Here is a 13,598-nt window from a genome sequence, read left to right as displayed (position 1 = left end):
CAAATGTTATTTTAATATTACTGTAGCGGACACAGGTATTTCTTTTTAAAATACAGGGGATTTCTTTCTATAAATATAAGTGGGTTTCTTGTTTGCATAGTAATTTCTCTTGTGTCTTCAGAGAAGAACCCACAAAAGAAAAAGTTAAACAGATTTCACATACACCTTGTAATAATTATCTGATTTAGCAAATTAATATAACAAGACTGAATTCCAGTGGTACATATGTTCTGTGTCTATATGCAGTTTGTTACTAGCAGCATTTTGCAAAAAACTGTCCCTATTTCCTTAGCTGAATCAACAGAAAATAAAAAAGATAACATACTTTGGCAGACATAAAGTTGTATTTTTCCACCAGCAAGGTGTTTACTAAAGAACTATTAAATGCAAACTTTGCATATCTCTGCATAGTGTGTTGTGTGTCCTTAAGTTTTTGTGGAAACTGGACAAGTGGAGGACAAAAGAAGAATCCGGCCTGAAAAAGTGTCTCCAGCAAATGAACAGTATCTGAAAGTCATGTCCTTAAGAAATAGGAAAAAATCCAGCAAAGACTTCACACAGGATCCTAGAGATATATCTGGCACTACAGTTGATCCACCTACTGTTCACTGAAGCCTCATCTGAAATGGTCTCAGTGGAAGGGTGGCTGCCAAGAAGCCATTCTTAAGGAAAGGAATCAAGGAGAAAGGGCTGAGGTATGCCAGATCACACAATAACTGGACTGAAAATCAGTGACTACAGGTCTGATAGAGTGATGAATTCAAATTTGAATTTTACAGTTCAAATCAATGTCAGTATATACAGAGAAAGTCAGGGGACAGGTGCAACAGTGAGTGTCACAGCCATCTGTAAAGCAGAGTGGGGGCACTGTCATGAATTGGGGCTGAAATTCAACCATTGGTGTCAAAATTGATGTAATTATGAACAAAAAAAAGTGCCATCTGATTTTGTACCAACATGCAAGAGCATATGGACAGCATTTGATTCATGTTGATTCCAAACTCACTGCCAATTCAGTAAAAGCATACCTAAATAAAAAAAAAACACAGTACAAAAGTTATCAGTCAGTCAGTCATGGATTGGCCTCCCATGGTCCCAGACCTCAACATTACTGAAGCAGTGTGGGATCATCTTGACAGAGAACAGAACAAAAGGCAACCAACATCCAAAGAACAGCTTTGAATGTTCCTCAAGAAGCCTGGAGAACTATTCCTGAAGACTACTTCAATAAGTTACATTCCCTAAGAGAGTTCATGCTGTGTTGAAGAATAAAGGTGGTCATATAATTTTTTTCAGTTTATTCCAAAAGCTTTTCCACATTTTGATAATATCTCCTGCAAAACTTTAGAACTGCATCTGAGCTCTGGTGGACAGCCTAGACCCAAACCAGTTAGAACCTCCACACCAGGACACTGGCTGCACACCTTCTTTGTCACATACATCGCCATCACCTTTAGCCTCTGTGTCTGTATTCTCCCTGATAAGAACATAAAACCACTATCATAAGAAGAAACATGTGACAGTGGAGACATTACAGAAAACATTTGAAAATAATATTTTTAATTTACATTTAAAAGTTGGCTCCATGGTATAGTGGTATTTGATGCCTATGGAAGCCTTTATGAATAAGTGAGAAGCTGAAAGTAATTTTAAATATAAAAGCTGAATATAATACAGTAAAAGGCTTTATAAATTTAAATGTTCCGAATTAAATAAAACACAATGAAAAATTTCCTTTACAAAACTAATTTTTTTTTTTTGCGTTAAGCTTGCTGTTATAGGAGTACATTACTACTTCACTGCTTGCGGTCACTCAGTTTTTCTATGGAGACGTAGGTGGGCGGGGCTCCACATACGGGAACTACCGCTGACCCCCGACTTGACCCTGTAGGATTGCGAACATGGCGGAGGTAAGAAAGTGAAATAAATATTCGGAAAAAATAAATTTATACTACGGGATAGTTACTTCAGTCGAATATTCACACTGTTTGTGTGTTGTAGTTTAAGTGTACGAAATTAACTGTGGGATGTTTTCGCTGCTAAATAATGAGCATTTCTCGACTCAGGCATGTTTATTAAACTTCGGGTTTAGCTAACATTAGCGACGCTAGCCCCGTTTGGAGGTAGCAGCAGCGTTAGCGATGTTACTCCGCGGTTTTCTTCGAAAATACTTAACTGTGTATGATATTTTTTATTCAGCCGTGTGGCGGATTTTTATGCTTGGAGATATTTTATGGGTTATTTTTAATCGTTATTTGTTGCCTGTTGATACCAAGCCTAACTTGGACGCGTTAGCATAAATATCTAAAGGAGAATTAACTAGCTTGGAACTTCTCTTGTAAGTTAGCGAGCTGAGAAAATTAACCTAGTAAGCACTTGGCTGTTGGCGCTAAGTTTGGGTGATTGCCGGTGATATACACGCCGCTGTACCTGTGACATTTCAATCAGCGAGTTGCTAAATAAATGTTCCCACAGGAACCGGTGACAGTATTCTTTGTTTCAGTTTGTGTTGAACTGCAGTCAGCTTTAGGACAGGGTCGGGCGCGCTTTTCCCCAGCTCCCGTTTACAGTCCTCTGTCAAAGGAACTAGAATATGTCAAGTTAATCAGGAGTGAGCTTTTTTTATGTTGTTGTTGTCCATCTAATGACGTATTGCATCTGATGCAGTTTTTTAAAATAGTATTTAAAAAATAAATAAATTATATTTTAATTTGTTGCTCTTTTTCTGTTTTTCAGCCCTCCCTCGGGAATTCGAGCCCAGGTAATTTACATGCAGTTGGAGGCTTTCTGTAGTTGTTTGGTCGAAAGACACTGATTTGAAATCTTTTGTCTATCAGACACGGATTCATTTTGATTTTGACATTGATCGATATTAATCGTGTTCTGTGGTTTGTTTGTTTTAAAAAATATGATTAGTTTGAAACGGAAAATAAATGTATCAAGTTTTTAGGCTTAGGTACCCTCTATGTTTAAGACAACACTGTTTTTTCCTGTACTTATTTTGAAATGAGAAATTAATATTACAAAATACTAATTTAAAAAATAAGTCCGTACTTCTTAATCGGTACATTTTGCTATTATTAGTATTTTTTTAAGCATTGTACTCACCACACCAGCTACCTTCATCATCTGAAAATTTCTGTGATCTTGACATCACTGTCACAGTGTTTGTATATTACGATATTAAATAACAATGTTAGACTAAATAAGATTTCTGATGTGGTATCTCATGTAATGTGGTCGTTTCAGTTCTGCACGCACACACCCTGGAGATTATCAACAATAGCGCCTTCAGTAAAAGGCTGATTGCATCAATGTGCAAGTCTGAGCCCTTTTATAACAGTTACTATAAGAATGCTTCACTGAGTGAATGGGTTAAATGCAGAGAGGGATTTTCCCCACGGGGACCAATAAAGTACACTTTCTTCTTCTAATGCATAATAGTAATAATGATTTTATTGATATGTTTGCATATTTGAACATGTTAGCTGGCAGTTTTATTTATATATTATCAACTGATTTATTTAGGAGTTAATATTTTGCTGGTTGGGATATGTGGTGTTATGATTGTGTTGAAACTTCTATGGCAGTGTAATTTTGTGTAGAGGATTAATACAGGATCTATCTGTCTGATAAGAAATTGCAGTGCAGCCAGTGTAAAAAGTAAAAAAAAAACAACCCATGAAGTTGAAGTTAAACTGTCAGCCAGCACTGTGAAAAAGGCTTCATCATCGTCCTCCATGTGTTCAGCTTCATATATGTTAAAGACAGATCTGCTAATGTTAGCTGAAGCTCCTTTGGTGAATCAAGCACAATATAGTCTTCAGCTTTTAGATATATTTTGCCTTTGACCGGGTGTTTTCTCAGATGAGATGTGTTACTGTGGCCAGCTTTGCATGTTGCACTACAGATGTAGCAAAGAGCAGAGCAGTGGCTAAAATTAGGCACTGATTGATTTAGTGCTGTCCGTACTACAGTCCTCTGCAGTACTGAAGTAAAAAGTCCTTAGTTTAGTGCACAGTACTTCAAGTAATCAAATGTGGGTATTCAGTTTGTAAGTAGTTCAACATTTATATAATTTAGAATATAATATTTAACAAATTAAACCATAAAGTAACATTTCAGCCGCCCACACTCATACAGTATATGTGAAGATATGCAAATAAAAATACTGAGTGATTCTTTAGAGCTTTACAATTTGTTGCAATTTCCTTAAATGAAGATTAAATTCTGTCATATTTTCCTTCTAAATTTCCATTGCCTCTTTCATGCTTCCTTTCATAGGAGGTTCAGCAGGTTCCGATGACCATGATTTTGACCCATCAGCTGAAATGCTTGTCCATGACTTTGACGATGAGCGCACCCTGGAGGAGGAGGAAATGATGGAGGCATCAGATGAGACCAATGCCAATGAGATTGAAGATCTTACACGGGTTTGTGTCAGGAGATCATATTTGGTTTGGTCAGGCCCATGGGGTAAATAAAACACTAGTGTAGTTCAATGTTTATTTTCACAGTCTGTAAGGGAATAATCCTGAGTTTCAAATAGTGTTTGAAAACACTATTTTTTGGGGGGGGGGGGGTAATGGATTGACCCAGCCAGAACAATAGTGTAGCTCTACAGCAGGCAGTACAGAGAGAGACAGAGTTGAATGGTTTAGTTGTAAATACCACCATACTGAGTGAATGGATAACAGCTGGCTAGCTGAAGGTACACTAGTGTTAAAACATAATGTTTTCCAGTTACTTTTTTACTTTTGTTTAACTTTGTTTAATTCTGCTAACTTATTCAATGGCTCCACGGTGTAGTGGTTAACACAGCTGCCTTACACATGAAAGATCCCTAGGTTGTTTCTGGGAGGAGACACAAATCCAGGCTCAGGGAATCGTAACGTAAATGTGCTTCTGGTATTTAAGCCGGACTAATTATATCTTTATGTATTAGCCATTTTCAGACATATTGGCATTTTTAATGGCTGACAAAACAAATATGCCTCAACCGTGTTCTGACTGTTGATGTTGTATAGTTTATCCATCAGATGCAACTTCTTGGTTGGCAGCACCTGTTTGGAACGCCATAAACATAAAAACATCTGAGCAGAGTCAGGCAGAGCAATAAAGAGTAATCCACACCTCTAACAGTAAAACAAGCTTATTTTTAAGCTGTGTTGTCTTCTAAGGACTAATAAATACATATAACGTGTGTTAGGGAAATCTACCTGTTTTGTATTTCTGAAAGAAAAAAAAATCAGCTGCTATATTAGATTTTTTTTTAAATCCTAAAATAACATCTTGCATTGGGTTGGTTTCTACCTAATCCTGGTCCCAAGCCTGGATAAATGGGAAGCTTGTTTCCAGAAGGGCATCTGCCAAATCAAACATCCACCAGTGTGGCTCAATGGGAAATAGGAGCAGACCACAAAATTTCACTTTCCATTTAAGTTAATTCATGGTGGAATAATTAAACAACAACCGTGTGGTAGTGGTTGTAGGGAGAGTTGCACTCTAAGCTCCATTTTGCACTACTTTATATTTTGGTCAGTAGATGCCACAGTCTGTGGAACCTCACCTGCACTGACTGACTACACAGAATAGATAATGAATAACTGGGTAGTGGGAAATGCAGCACAGGTCCCCGATAATTTGATTATTTTTCATTTCTAGTTGAAGAAATTGTAACTGTTGTTATTCCATGTTTTTCACAGCATAGCTCGCTCAGGGCTGAAATGTTTATTCTGTATAATTGAACTTCAATTTCTGTTTGTCTCACTGTGTAAGTATGTAGACATTTTAAGACAAGTTCATGCAGCAATGATTTTCATTGTATTGGTTTGAACCTAACAGTTTGAACCTTTAAAGTCTATTTTGTTCAGTTTTTTCAAAGAAAAATCAAACTTTAAATGTATTTAAATGTAACACCCAAGCATCAGTAAACCAATCCGCTTTTAATAGGAGGGAGAGATGCCTATTGATGAGCTGCTGAGTCTGTATGGTTATGGGGGCGGCAGATCACCAGCAGATGAGGATGAGGAGGAAGAGGAAGAACCAGAAGAAGAGGAGGATGATGAGGAAGAGGATGAGGAACTTGACAATGATGAAAGCAGCAGAAGCACGGGCGAGCTGAAAAGAAATGAGGTATGTTTCGGAGGGCTTGTGTGTCATTCCCCTCTGTGCCTACAACTGTATGTACATCTTGTGAGTCTTTCCTCTGAACAGAATGTTAAAGGTCTATCCTTTAAGCTTGGGTCCTCTACCAGAGGCCTGGGGGCACAAGAGTCCTGCGTAGTATCTTAGCTGCCGGCGTGGACACCTAAGTTTGGGAATAACATGAGAATGAGGCAACATAAGATTTTTAAATTCATACCATAAGTGCATCTACGAAAAATCTCAGTTGAATTAGAATCCTGGTGACCTCAAGGTCAAGATCAGAAGTAAACTTTTCTGAAACTTACGTACAGATTTATACCATAGGTGCTGGAGGCTGAGGAATGGCTCTGGGGGCTGCTGGTAAATTTTTTTACCTCACAGAGTGTGGCTAGCACTACTATAATGGAAGGCTCCTTTGCTACCAGGCAGCATAGCCATCAGTCTTCGATGATGCTTCATTGGGCCAATAGAATTTACTGTGAAGCAAATCTCCCAACTCTGGTGGGCAGTATTGCTTTGTGATGGGGGCGTTGTTGCCACTCTCTTTCTCTATACTATTGAGTAAGTGAGGACTAAGGGTGTGGTCTGTGTAAAAGAAGGGATAAAAACAATGTAATGAGACATTCATGCAAATCAGCCATTATCTTTCACTTACGTGATATTGTCAGGTAATGTTGTGGTTATAAAATCACACAAACATGCGGGGGCTTTGAGTTCTGTTAGAGAAAGAAGCACCCACACAGAGCTACACATGCATGCTGGATTTTTGTCAAGAGTGGCAGATGATTTTTGAAATTGTTTAAACTTTTCTAACTTTTTGTGATTTGCTTTGTTTGTTTGTTTGTTTTTCAGAGTGAGGATGTGAAGAACTCATTGGAACAGGCAGGTGAGACCCAGGCAGCCTCAGAGGGTCGCACGCGCTCAGTCAGGTCACTCGGCACAGCAGAACTTATTCGCCCTCAGAAACTCAAGTACTTTGAAAGTATGTGTTGTACTGCTAATACATTTTTCTTATCTTCCTTCTTTTTACTTGTGTTGTTTTATATTTGTAAACAGCTGGATAAGTAAATATCACATTATGTCTCAGGCAATAATGATGCCGAGGAGGAGTCAGATGAAGATGAAGATTATGTTCCGTCTGAAGACTGGAAAAAGGTAAAGCAAAAAAGACATGTGCACCATCAGATGAAGCTGAATTCATTTGGCCGTCTCTGTGATGAGCTGCTGACTTACAATGTCACCACTGCAGAATTATGAGTTTGTTGTTAACTTAATACTGAATACTATATGTTATTTATGTATCTATTTTAACTGTAAAAAAACAGCGATTTAGGCTATGTGAATTGATAAATTTTATATGTATGTGTAAACATTTAATAAAATAAATACAAATATTTGTCATAAAAGAAATCCAGATCTTTTTTTGTGCTCTTAGTACACTTCTGAAATAATCATGGGGCTACACTCAGTGTGAATGATGTTTTTCCCAATAGGAGATTATGGTGGGTTCCATGTATCAGGCAGAAACTCCTGTGGGTCTGTGCAAATACAAAGACAATGAGAAAGGTAAGTTGGGTTTTTGTGTATTTACACCATAACCTTTCTCAGCCTTCCTGGATCCAGATAAACTGAGGAGGCTTAAAAATGTTGATGTCTTGCCCTTCGTTTCATTTGAACCTGTACTTTCAGTTTACGAAAACGATGACCAGCTGTTGTGGAACCCCGAGTGTCTTCCTGAAGGCAAAGTTGTGGAGTTCTTGACAGAGGCTTCCAGGCGGACGGGAGAGGAGAAAGGAGTGGATGCAATCCCAGAGGGATCCCATATCAAAGATAATGAACAGGTGACAGCAGCTCTTCTGTAGCTTGAATCAAATCACACAAAGCAGATCACGTGCTGTTATGTATAACTGTCGTCTAATCTAAACCTGCTTGTCTGTATCCTGCTGGTAGGCATTGTATGAACTGGTGAAATGTGACTTTGACACAGAGGAAGCTTTAAGAAGACTTAGATTTAATGTAAAAGCAGCCAGAGGTAAGCAACCTATTACTCACAGATGTTCTTCACATTTTGTTCTTGTCTATGTAGCCCTCTGCATTTTGAATTTTCTTTTAAAAAACAGTTGAATTCAAATGAAACATTAACACTTATGACTCTCTGTAACAGAGGAGCTCTCTGTCTGGACTGAAGAAGAATGTAGAAATTTTGAACAAGGACTGAAAGCTTATGGGAAAGACTTTCATTTAATACAGGCCAACAAGGTGAGAGAAAAACACATTAGTTAGAGATTTCTGCTTCTAACATGGCGCTAACATGAGATGTTTACTGTCAGGTGGTTTTCTGGATACTTATGGTTGGAATCTGCTTCATTTGAACCATTTTGCTTTTTGAGACCAGTAAAATTGATTTGTTAAGATTTTAAAATGTCTGCAAATCATTTGACTTTTGTCCAGTTGCTAAGCTCTTATTTGATTTGTCTCTTACTTGAATCTGTCCTGAAACTGTGTCTTCAGGTGATGGTAATAATGGTCATTTCATGTCTGCTGAATTAAATCTTTCAGGTGAGAACTAGGTCTGTAGGAGAATGTGTGGCCTTTTATTACATGTGGAAGAAGTCTGAGCGTTATGATTTCTTTGCACAGCAAACCAGACTTGGGAAAAGGAAATACAACCTTCACCCCGGTGTCACGTAAGTTAACTTTTAAAAAAGTGTATGCAATTTTGAAGAACATTGCTCATAGGAAATTAGTAATGGAAGAATGTGCAACCTCCACCGACTGTGAGGTTGCTTATGTAAAAATCTTCTTTTTTAAGTATTAAGAGCTTTGCAAATGCTTGGTTAAAGCCCCTTTGGCACCAGTGATGGCCACATTATTATAAAATAGTCTGCTGAGGCAGCATACCTGAAACTGGTTGTTGATCTTCTGTTGTGCCTTGTCTGCTGCTTCCTTCTGTTCCTTAGTGGTCATCAGTTGTTCTCATTTTCTAGCTTGAACATCTCTCTATCTCTCTGAGTTGTCTCTTCTTTACGGTTAGTTGAATGGACTGGCAGAAAGAATCAAACCCGGTTTATAGAAGCCATCGCATAAGTGAAGCTATAGATTTAATGTCGTAGAAACCACCCACAGTCACTGTCAGACTGGGGAGGGACACCTGACCACACAGACTGCTAAACCATATGAACAGTTTAGGTTGTGTAACAGACTGTGTGCATTGCTTTCTGTCATCAGTGACTATATGGACAGATTACTGGATGAGACGGAGAGTGCGACATCCAGCAGGGCAGCATCGCCTCCTCCCACCACCTCCAACAGCAGCGCCAGCCACTCGGAGAGAGAAGACAGCAGCAGTCAGAATGGTGAGCTGATACACATGATGAGTGCACCACGTTTATCCTAAAATATAACCAGCCTTTCATTTAATGAGAGTTTTGGGTAAATGACAAGAATTTAAGACAAACTATGATCCTGTGCTTGAAAACTGACTCAAAGTTACTCTAATCATCACTTAAATATTCAATACAGTCATTCATATGCAGTGATGGGAATAACGGAGACTAACGGCGTTACTTTTTCAGTAACGAGTAATCTAACTAATTACTATTCCTATCGTTACAACGCGTTACAGTTACTAACAAGAAAATGCGGTTCATTACTATTTTTCAACAAACAGACGGTTGAAGCTGTGTTCAGCTTACCGCATCTTCTATCAGTTGCACGCAAGTAGCTGACTATGTAAGTAATCTGGATGCTACAGCTTTAAGCAGCTGCGCGCTCCCGCGGACGGTAATCACGATCACTGTCTAGCACAACACCTGGAGCTAAGGGGGCAAAACAATCGCATGAGTGCTGCTGTTTGACTGAGGAAGAATAAAGGAGTCGTGGTAAGCCAATCACATGACCACTTAAAGACAGCAACAAGGTGATATATACCAGTTTATAATTGTGTTGATAGGCCACGTAAAACCAGAGTCATGATAAACAAAATATACGCGGCGTTTCTTCCTCAATAGTTTCGTCACGTTTACTGACTAAGGACAGCGCAGCGAGCACTTATTAAAAAAACAAAACAAAACGGGAAGTTTTAGGAGTGGCGGCGAGAGAAAAAGAGAGAGAGAGAGAGAGCAGGAAAAGAGAGAGAGAGCGATTTTTGAGATGTGAGAGATTTGTGACGTTTAGCGTGTTTTGGGTGTGTAGTTAATGTGTTGTCTTGTGTAGTTAGTGTGTAGTGTTGTGGATAGTTTTGTGTTGTGTGTCAGAACAATGAGGCGACTGCTGTCTCCAGGTAGAAACAGGAGTGATACACCTGCTGCTGTCAGACCTGCAGGTATCAGGCTGTGATGTTCTCCTTTATAGTGGACAGAAATTATTGTTTGGAGTGGCACAAATGGTAATCTGTGTGGCATTTTATTGAATGCAGAACAGCTGATTGTTCTGTAAATAGTTTGAAATGGTTATTTAAAAAAGCACGATAAAAGGTAAATGGATGCAAATAACTTTGTTTTTTGCAAAACTTGTGCATAGGATTTTAAAATTGACAATTTATATTTGCATTTAAAGTTATGAAATATGATTCATTAAACATGTTTGTGGTTGTTACAGTAAACTTTTTCTACTCTGATTTTATGTTTTTTGTGCTGAAAAGAAGGATACCAAACAAGGCAAAGTAAATCGTTTTTAAAGGTTATATGTGGAGGGAAAATCAAAAGTAGTTAAAAATGGCCAATTATACCCTGGACCCCAGAGGGTTAAACGTTTTTTTTTTTTTTTTTTTTTAGTTACGCAGTAGTTACTTTGCAAGTAATTAATTACTTTTAGAATATTCTAACTCAGTTACTTTTTTGAAGAAGTAACCATAATTAATTACTTTTTCAAAGTAACTTGCCCAACACTGTTCATATGTAGTTTACATAGACCACTTTTGTCCCCCTCACACCTGTATTCTGCTGCATGGTTGGGTGCAGCAATCATCAAGGACAGAAAGAATGTTTTTTAAATCACTTTCCTGTTGTTTCCTGTTGACCACGAAAAAAAAAAAAACAGTTAACGGATACAGACATCAGATAAATAGTATGACAGTAAAACAATTATAAGCTACTTGAATTTTAAAATCACCAGTCATTTCAAACAATATGACCATTTAAAATTTTTAGATTTGTAATTTCAGTTTTTGCTAGTTTCTTTCTATCTCCTTCATCTGTCTCCTCCACTTCCACTCTTGCCTCACCGTCTCCATCTCATCCTCTTCCTCCTAAACTGAAGTTAGAGATCTAAAAGAAGTAATCCTACATGAATTAGTTATCGTCAGCAGATCAGCCACATAACCCTCCCGTCTCCGGACAGCTGACAAGAGATGGCTAAACAGCAACATAACGTTCAGCTAATATTAGACTTCACCGGCCTAAAAGTGTGAGTCTGCCCACTTTAGATCCACTTCAAAAAAGTGTCAGAAACACCTGTGAATGGCAGCAGACTGGAGCTTTTCCAGTGGCAGTCTCCCACTGAAAACGCTACATCCAGATTTACCTACCTGGATGATTGAGAATTCATCAAGACGTTCCTCTGAGTATATACACTTGTTTGTTTACTCATAGATGCCATGGTTTATCGCATCTACATAATGTTTAGTAGGTTTTTCACTGTGTTTCAGGATTATTACATGTCCAAAATGGCTGTCAAGTAATGTGCCGTGATCACGTCTGTAAATACTCTGCATGAAGGTTGCACTTCCTGTAAATGGTGGAATCTCAGGAACCTGATCGAAAACATCCGACAACACCTGAATGGCTTTTTTTTTTTTCTTAAACTTGTTAAATATGTCTAACCCCGTGTTTCATCTTTCTTCGTTAGGTGTTGCAAGCCACACGGTGGATGGTGCTCAGTTGCCGCCAGCAAACCAAGTCAAATCTGAGGGCGTTCAGTCCAACGGTCCGTCCCATCCGCCGGAAGCTCCGCCTCCACCTTCAGACAACAACTCCAACGGCTGCAGCCAGCCCACTGCACCCACCCTCGACAGAAACGGCTCCCTGGAGCCTCTGCTAGACCACAGGGACACAGCACCCGACAGGCCGGCCAAGAGGTGCAGGACGGAGGCAGAGCCCGTGTGCCAAAGCGAAGTGGAACCATCCAGAACGCAGGAGAATTGATGGCTTCACAGCTGAGCAGCGTTGACTAACAGACACTGACTTGGGGGTGAAAAATGTTTGTACTTCTCCAGTGATGGTTAGATTTAGTGGGGCAGAGGATGAGCAAAATGAACCCTACTGACCCATGAGCATAGCATCTCCTGACAGAGAGAGACAGACTGGCTTTGAGGTCAAAGGTCACTGAAAATCACATCTTGAAGAACAGCCAACCGAGGTCCTCCAGGAGGGGTGGCAGTTACTCCCCCACCCGACGTCCTTCCATCCCATCAACCCCCCCAAGCTCATCCCAAAGTATCATAGCTAGATAACGTCCATCAAAACATCCCCAGCCTCCCTTTTTGGAGCCTGACAAAATTTTGCCAAGAATTCCCTTTTTCTATTTGTTCTTAAAGATAATAAATCACCTTCGATATTTTTTTACACAAGATATTTATATTTTTTAACAAAAGTAAATAAATCCTAGTCTAATGATGGGTGATTGCCATTGAAGCCATTTGCTTGCTGTTATAAGGATTTGATGAAACAGGACATGTCTAAGTGATTACATGCTTACGCTAGAATAAAGATGCTTAGTAAAAACAAGAGGAATAGGCTGGTGCTGTAGCTAGTTCTCACTTTAGTTGCACTTTGATTGTACGTTTCCCGTCTCTAACAATGAGATGTGGCGTCAGAACCCAGCAGAAGTCCATGTTCACTCCTTCACTTCTTTCTCTGGCTGTTTGTTTCAGATAAATAAACCAGAGGGTGACTCCTCCTGCAGGTTTGTTTGTGTAAAGCAGCTGACATCAGTGATGTCCTGTATTATAAGTCACCATGTAGAAGATCTCTGTATTTTTGAATTTTCATAGTCGGTGCATTGCTCAACACTTTGTTTTTACTAGTCAGAATGTGATTTTTCATGTAAAGTTTGTATAGATTTCTTACCTCGAGCGGTTTTATAACTGTCTGTTTGTCTGTATTTTCTGGTCTTCCTTGTAGGCTGTGCTTTTTGTTGGAAAACTGTTCCTACTTTTGTTTCTCCAAAACGGTTATAATAATAAAAAAACAAAGTAGCCATTCCTCTTTCCCTCTGTTTGGCAGTGCTTCCCTTTTCTGTGTGATGTTGATTCAGAGAGTTCGTTGCAAAAAAAGCTCCTTCTTGTGTGCAGCTTTGAATATGCAGAGATTCTTTTTAAAACCAGAGCTTAGTTTCTGTCATTCCTCAGTAATTGGCTTCCACACAGCAGATTTCCAGGAGTAAAAGTGACCTGGCTGATGTGAAGGCGTCACCTGAAAGAACCTAATGTTTTGGTACAGTAGCTGTTCAGC

At 39.0% G+C, this 13,598-nt stretch overlaps 1 protein-coding gene across 2 annotated transcripts; it reads left to right on the top strand.

Moving 5' to 3' along the window:
• The first annotated feature begins 1,821 nt into the window (after positions 1 to 1,821).
• On the top strand, positions 1,822 to 13,350 carry mier1b (mesoderm induction early response 1b, transcriptional regulator). 2 transcript variants are annotated; one of them, XM_005935690.2, is made up of 13 exons: positions 1,822 to 1,910; positions 2,737 to 2,761; positions 4,285 to 4,433; positions 5,953 to 6,135; positions 7,000 to 7,129; positions 7,235 to 7,302; positions 7,641 to 7,713; positions 7,837 to 7,988; positions 8,098 to 8,179; positions 8,312 to 8,406; positions 8,788 to 8,834; positions 9,376 to 9,503; positions 11,995 to 13,350. In XM_005935690.2, exons 1-13 carry the CDS (start codon positions 1,902 to 1,904, stop codon positions 12,288 to 12,290), a joined length of 1,437 nt encoding a protein of 478 aa, XP_005935752.1. In that variant the 5' UTR covers positions 1,822 to 1,901; the 3' UTR covers positions 12,291 to 13,350. The 2 variants fall into 2 exon arrangements, with proteins under 2 accessions (XP_005935752.1, XP_005935751.1); XM_005935689.2 differs by having other exon boundaries at positions 8,707 to 8,834.
• The last annotated feature ends 248 nt before the right edge of the window (positions 13,351 to 13,598 follow it).

The sequence above is a fragment of the Haplochromis burtoni genome, unplaced genomic scaffold, assembly GCF_018398535.1.
Source record: "Haplochromis burtoni strain Fernald_Lab_line unplaced genomic scaffold, NCSU_Asbu1 Contig_199, whole genome shotgun sequence".
Lineage (NCBI taxonomy): Eukaryota > Metazoa > Chordata > Actinopteri > Cichliformes > Cichlidae > Haplochromis > Haplochromis burtoni.
Note: the sequence above shows the minus strand (reverse complement) of the source record. Positions and strands in the feature narration are given on the sequence as shown.

Bases quoted from the DNA above. Each gene is read 5' to 3' on its own strand.
- mier1b (XM_005935689.2), top strand. The intron at 7,303-7,640 runs GTAAAGCAAAAA...TTTTCCCAATAG, and splicing joins CGTCTGAAGACTGGAAAAAG to GAGATTATGGTGGGTTCCAT. The intron at 8,835-9,375 runs GTAAGTTAACTT...TTCTGTCATCAG, and splicing joins AACCTTCACCCCGGTGTCAC to TGACTATATGGACAGATTAC.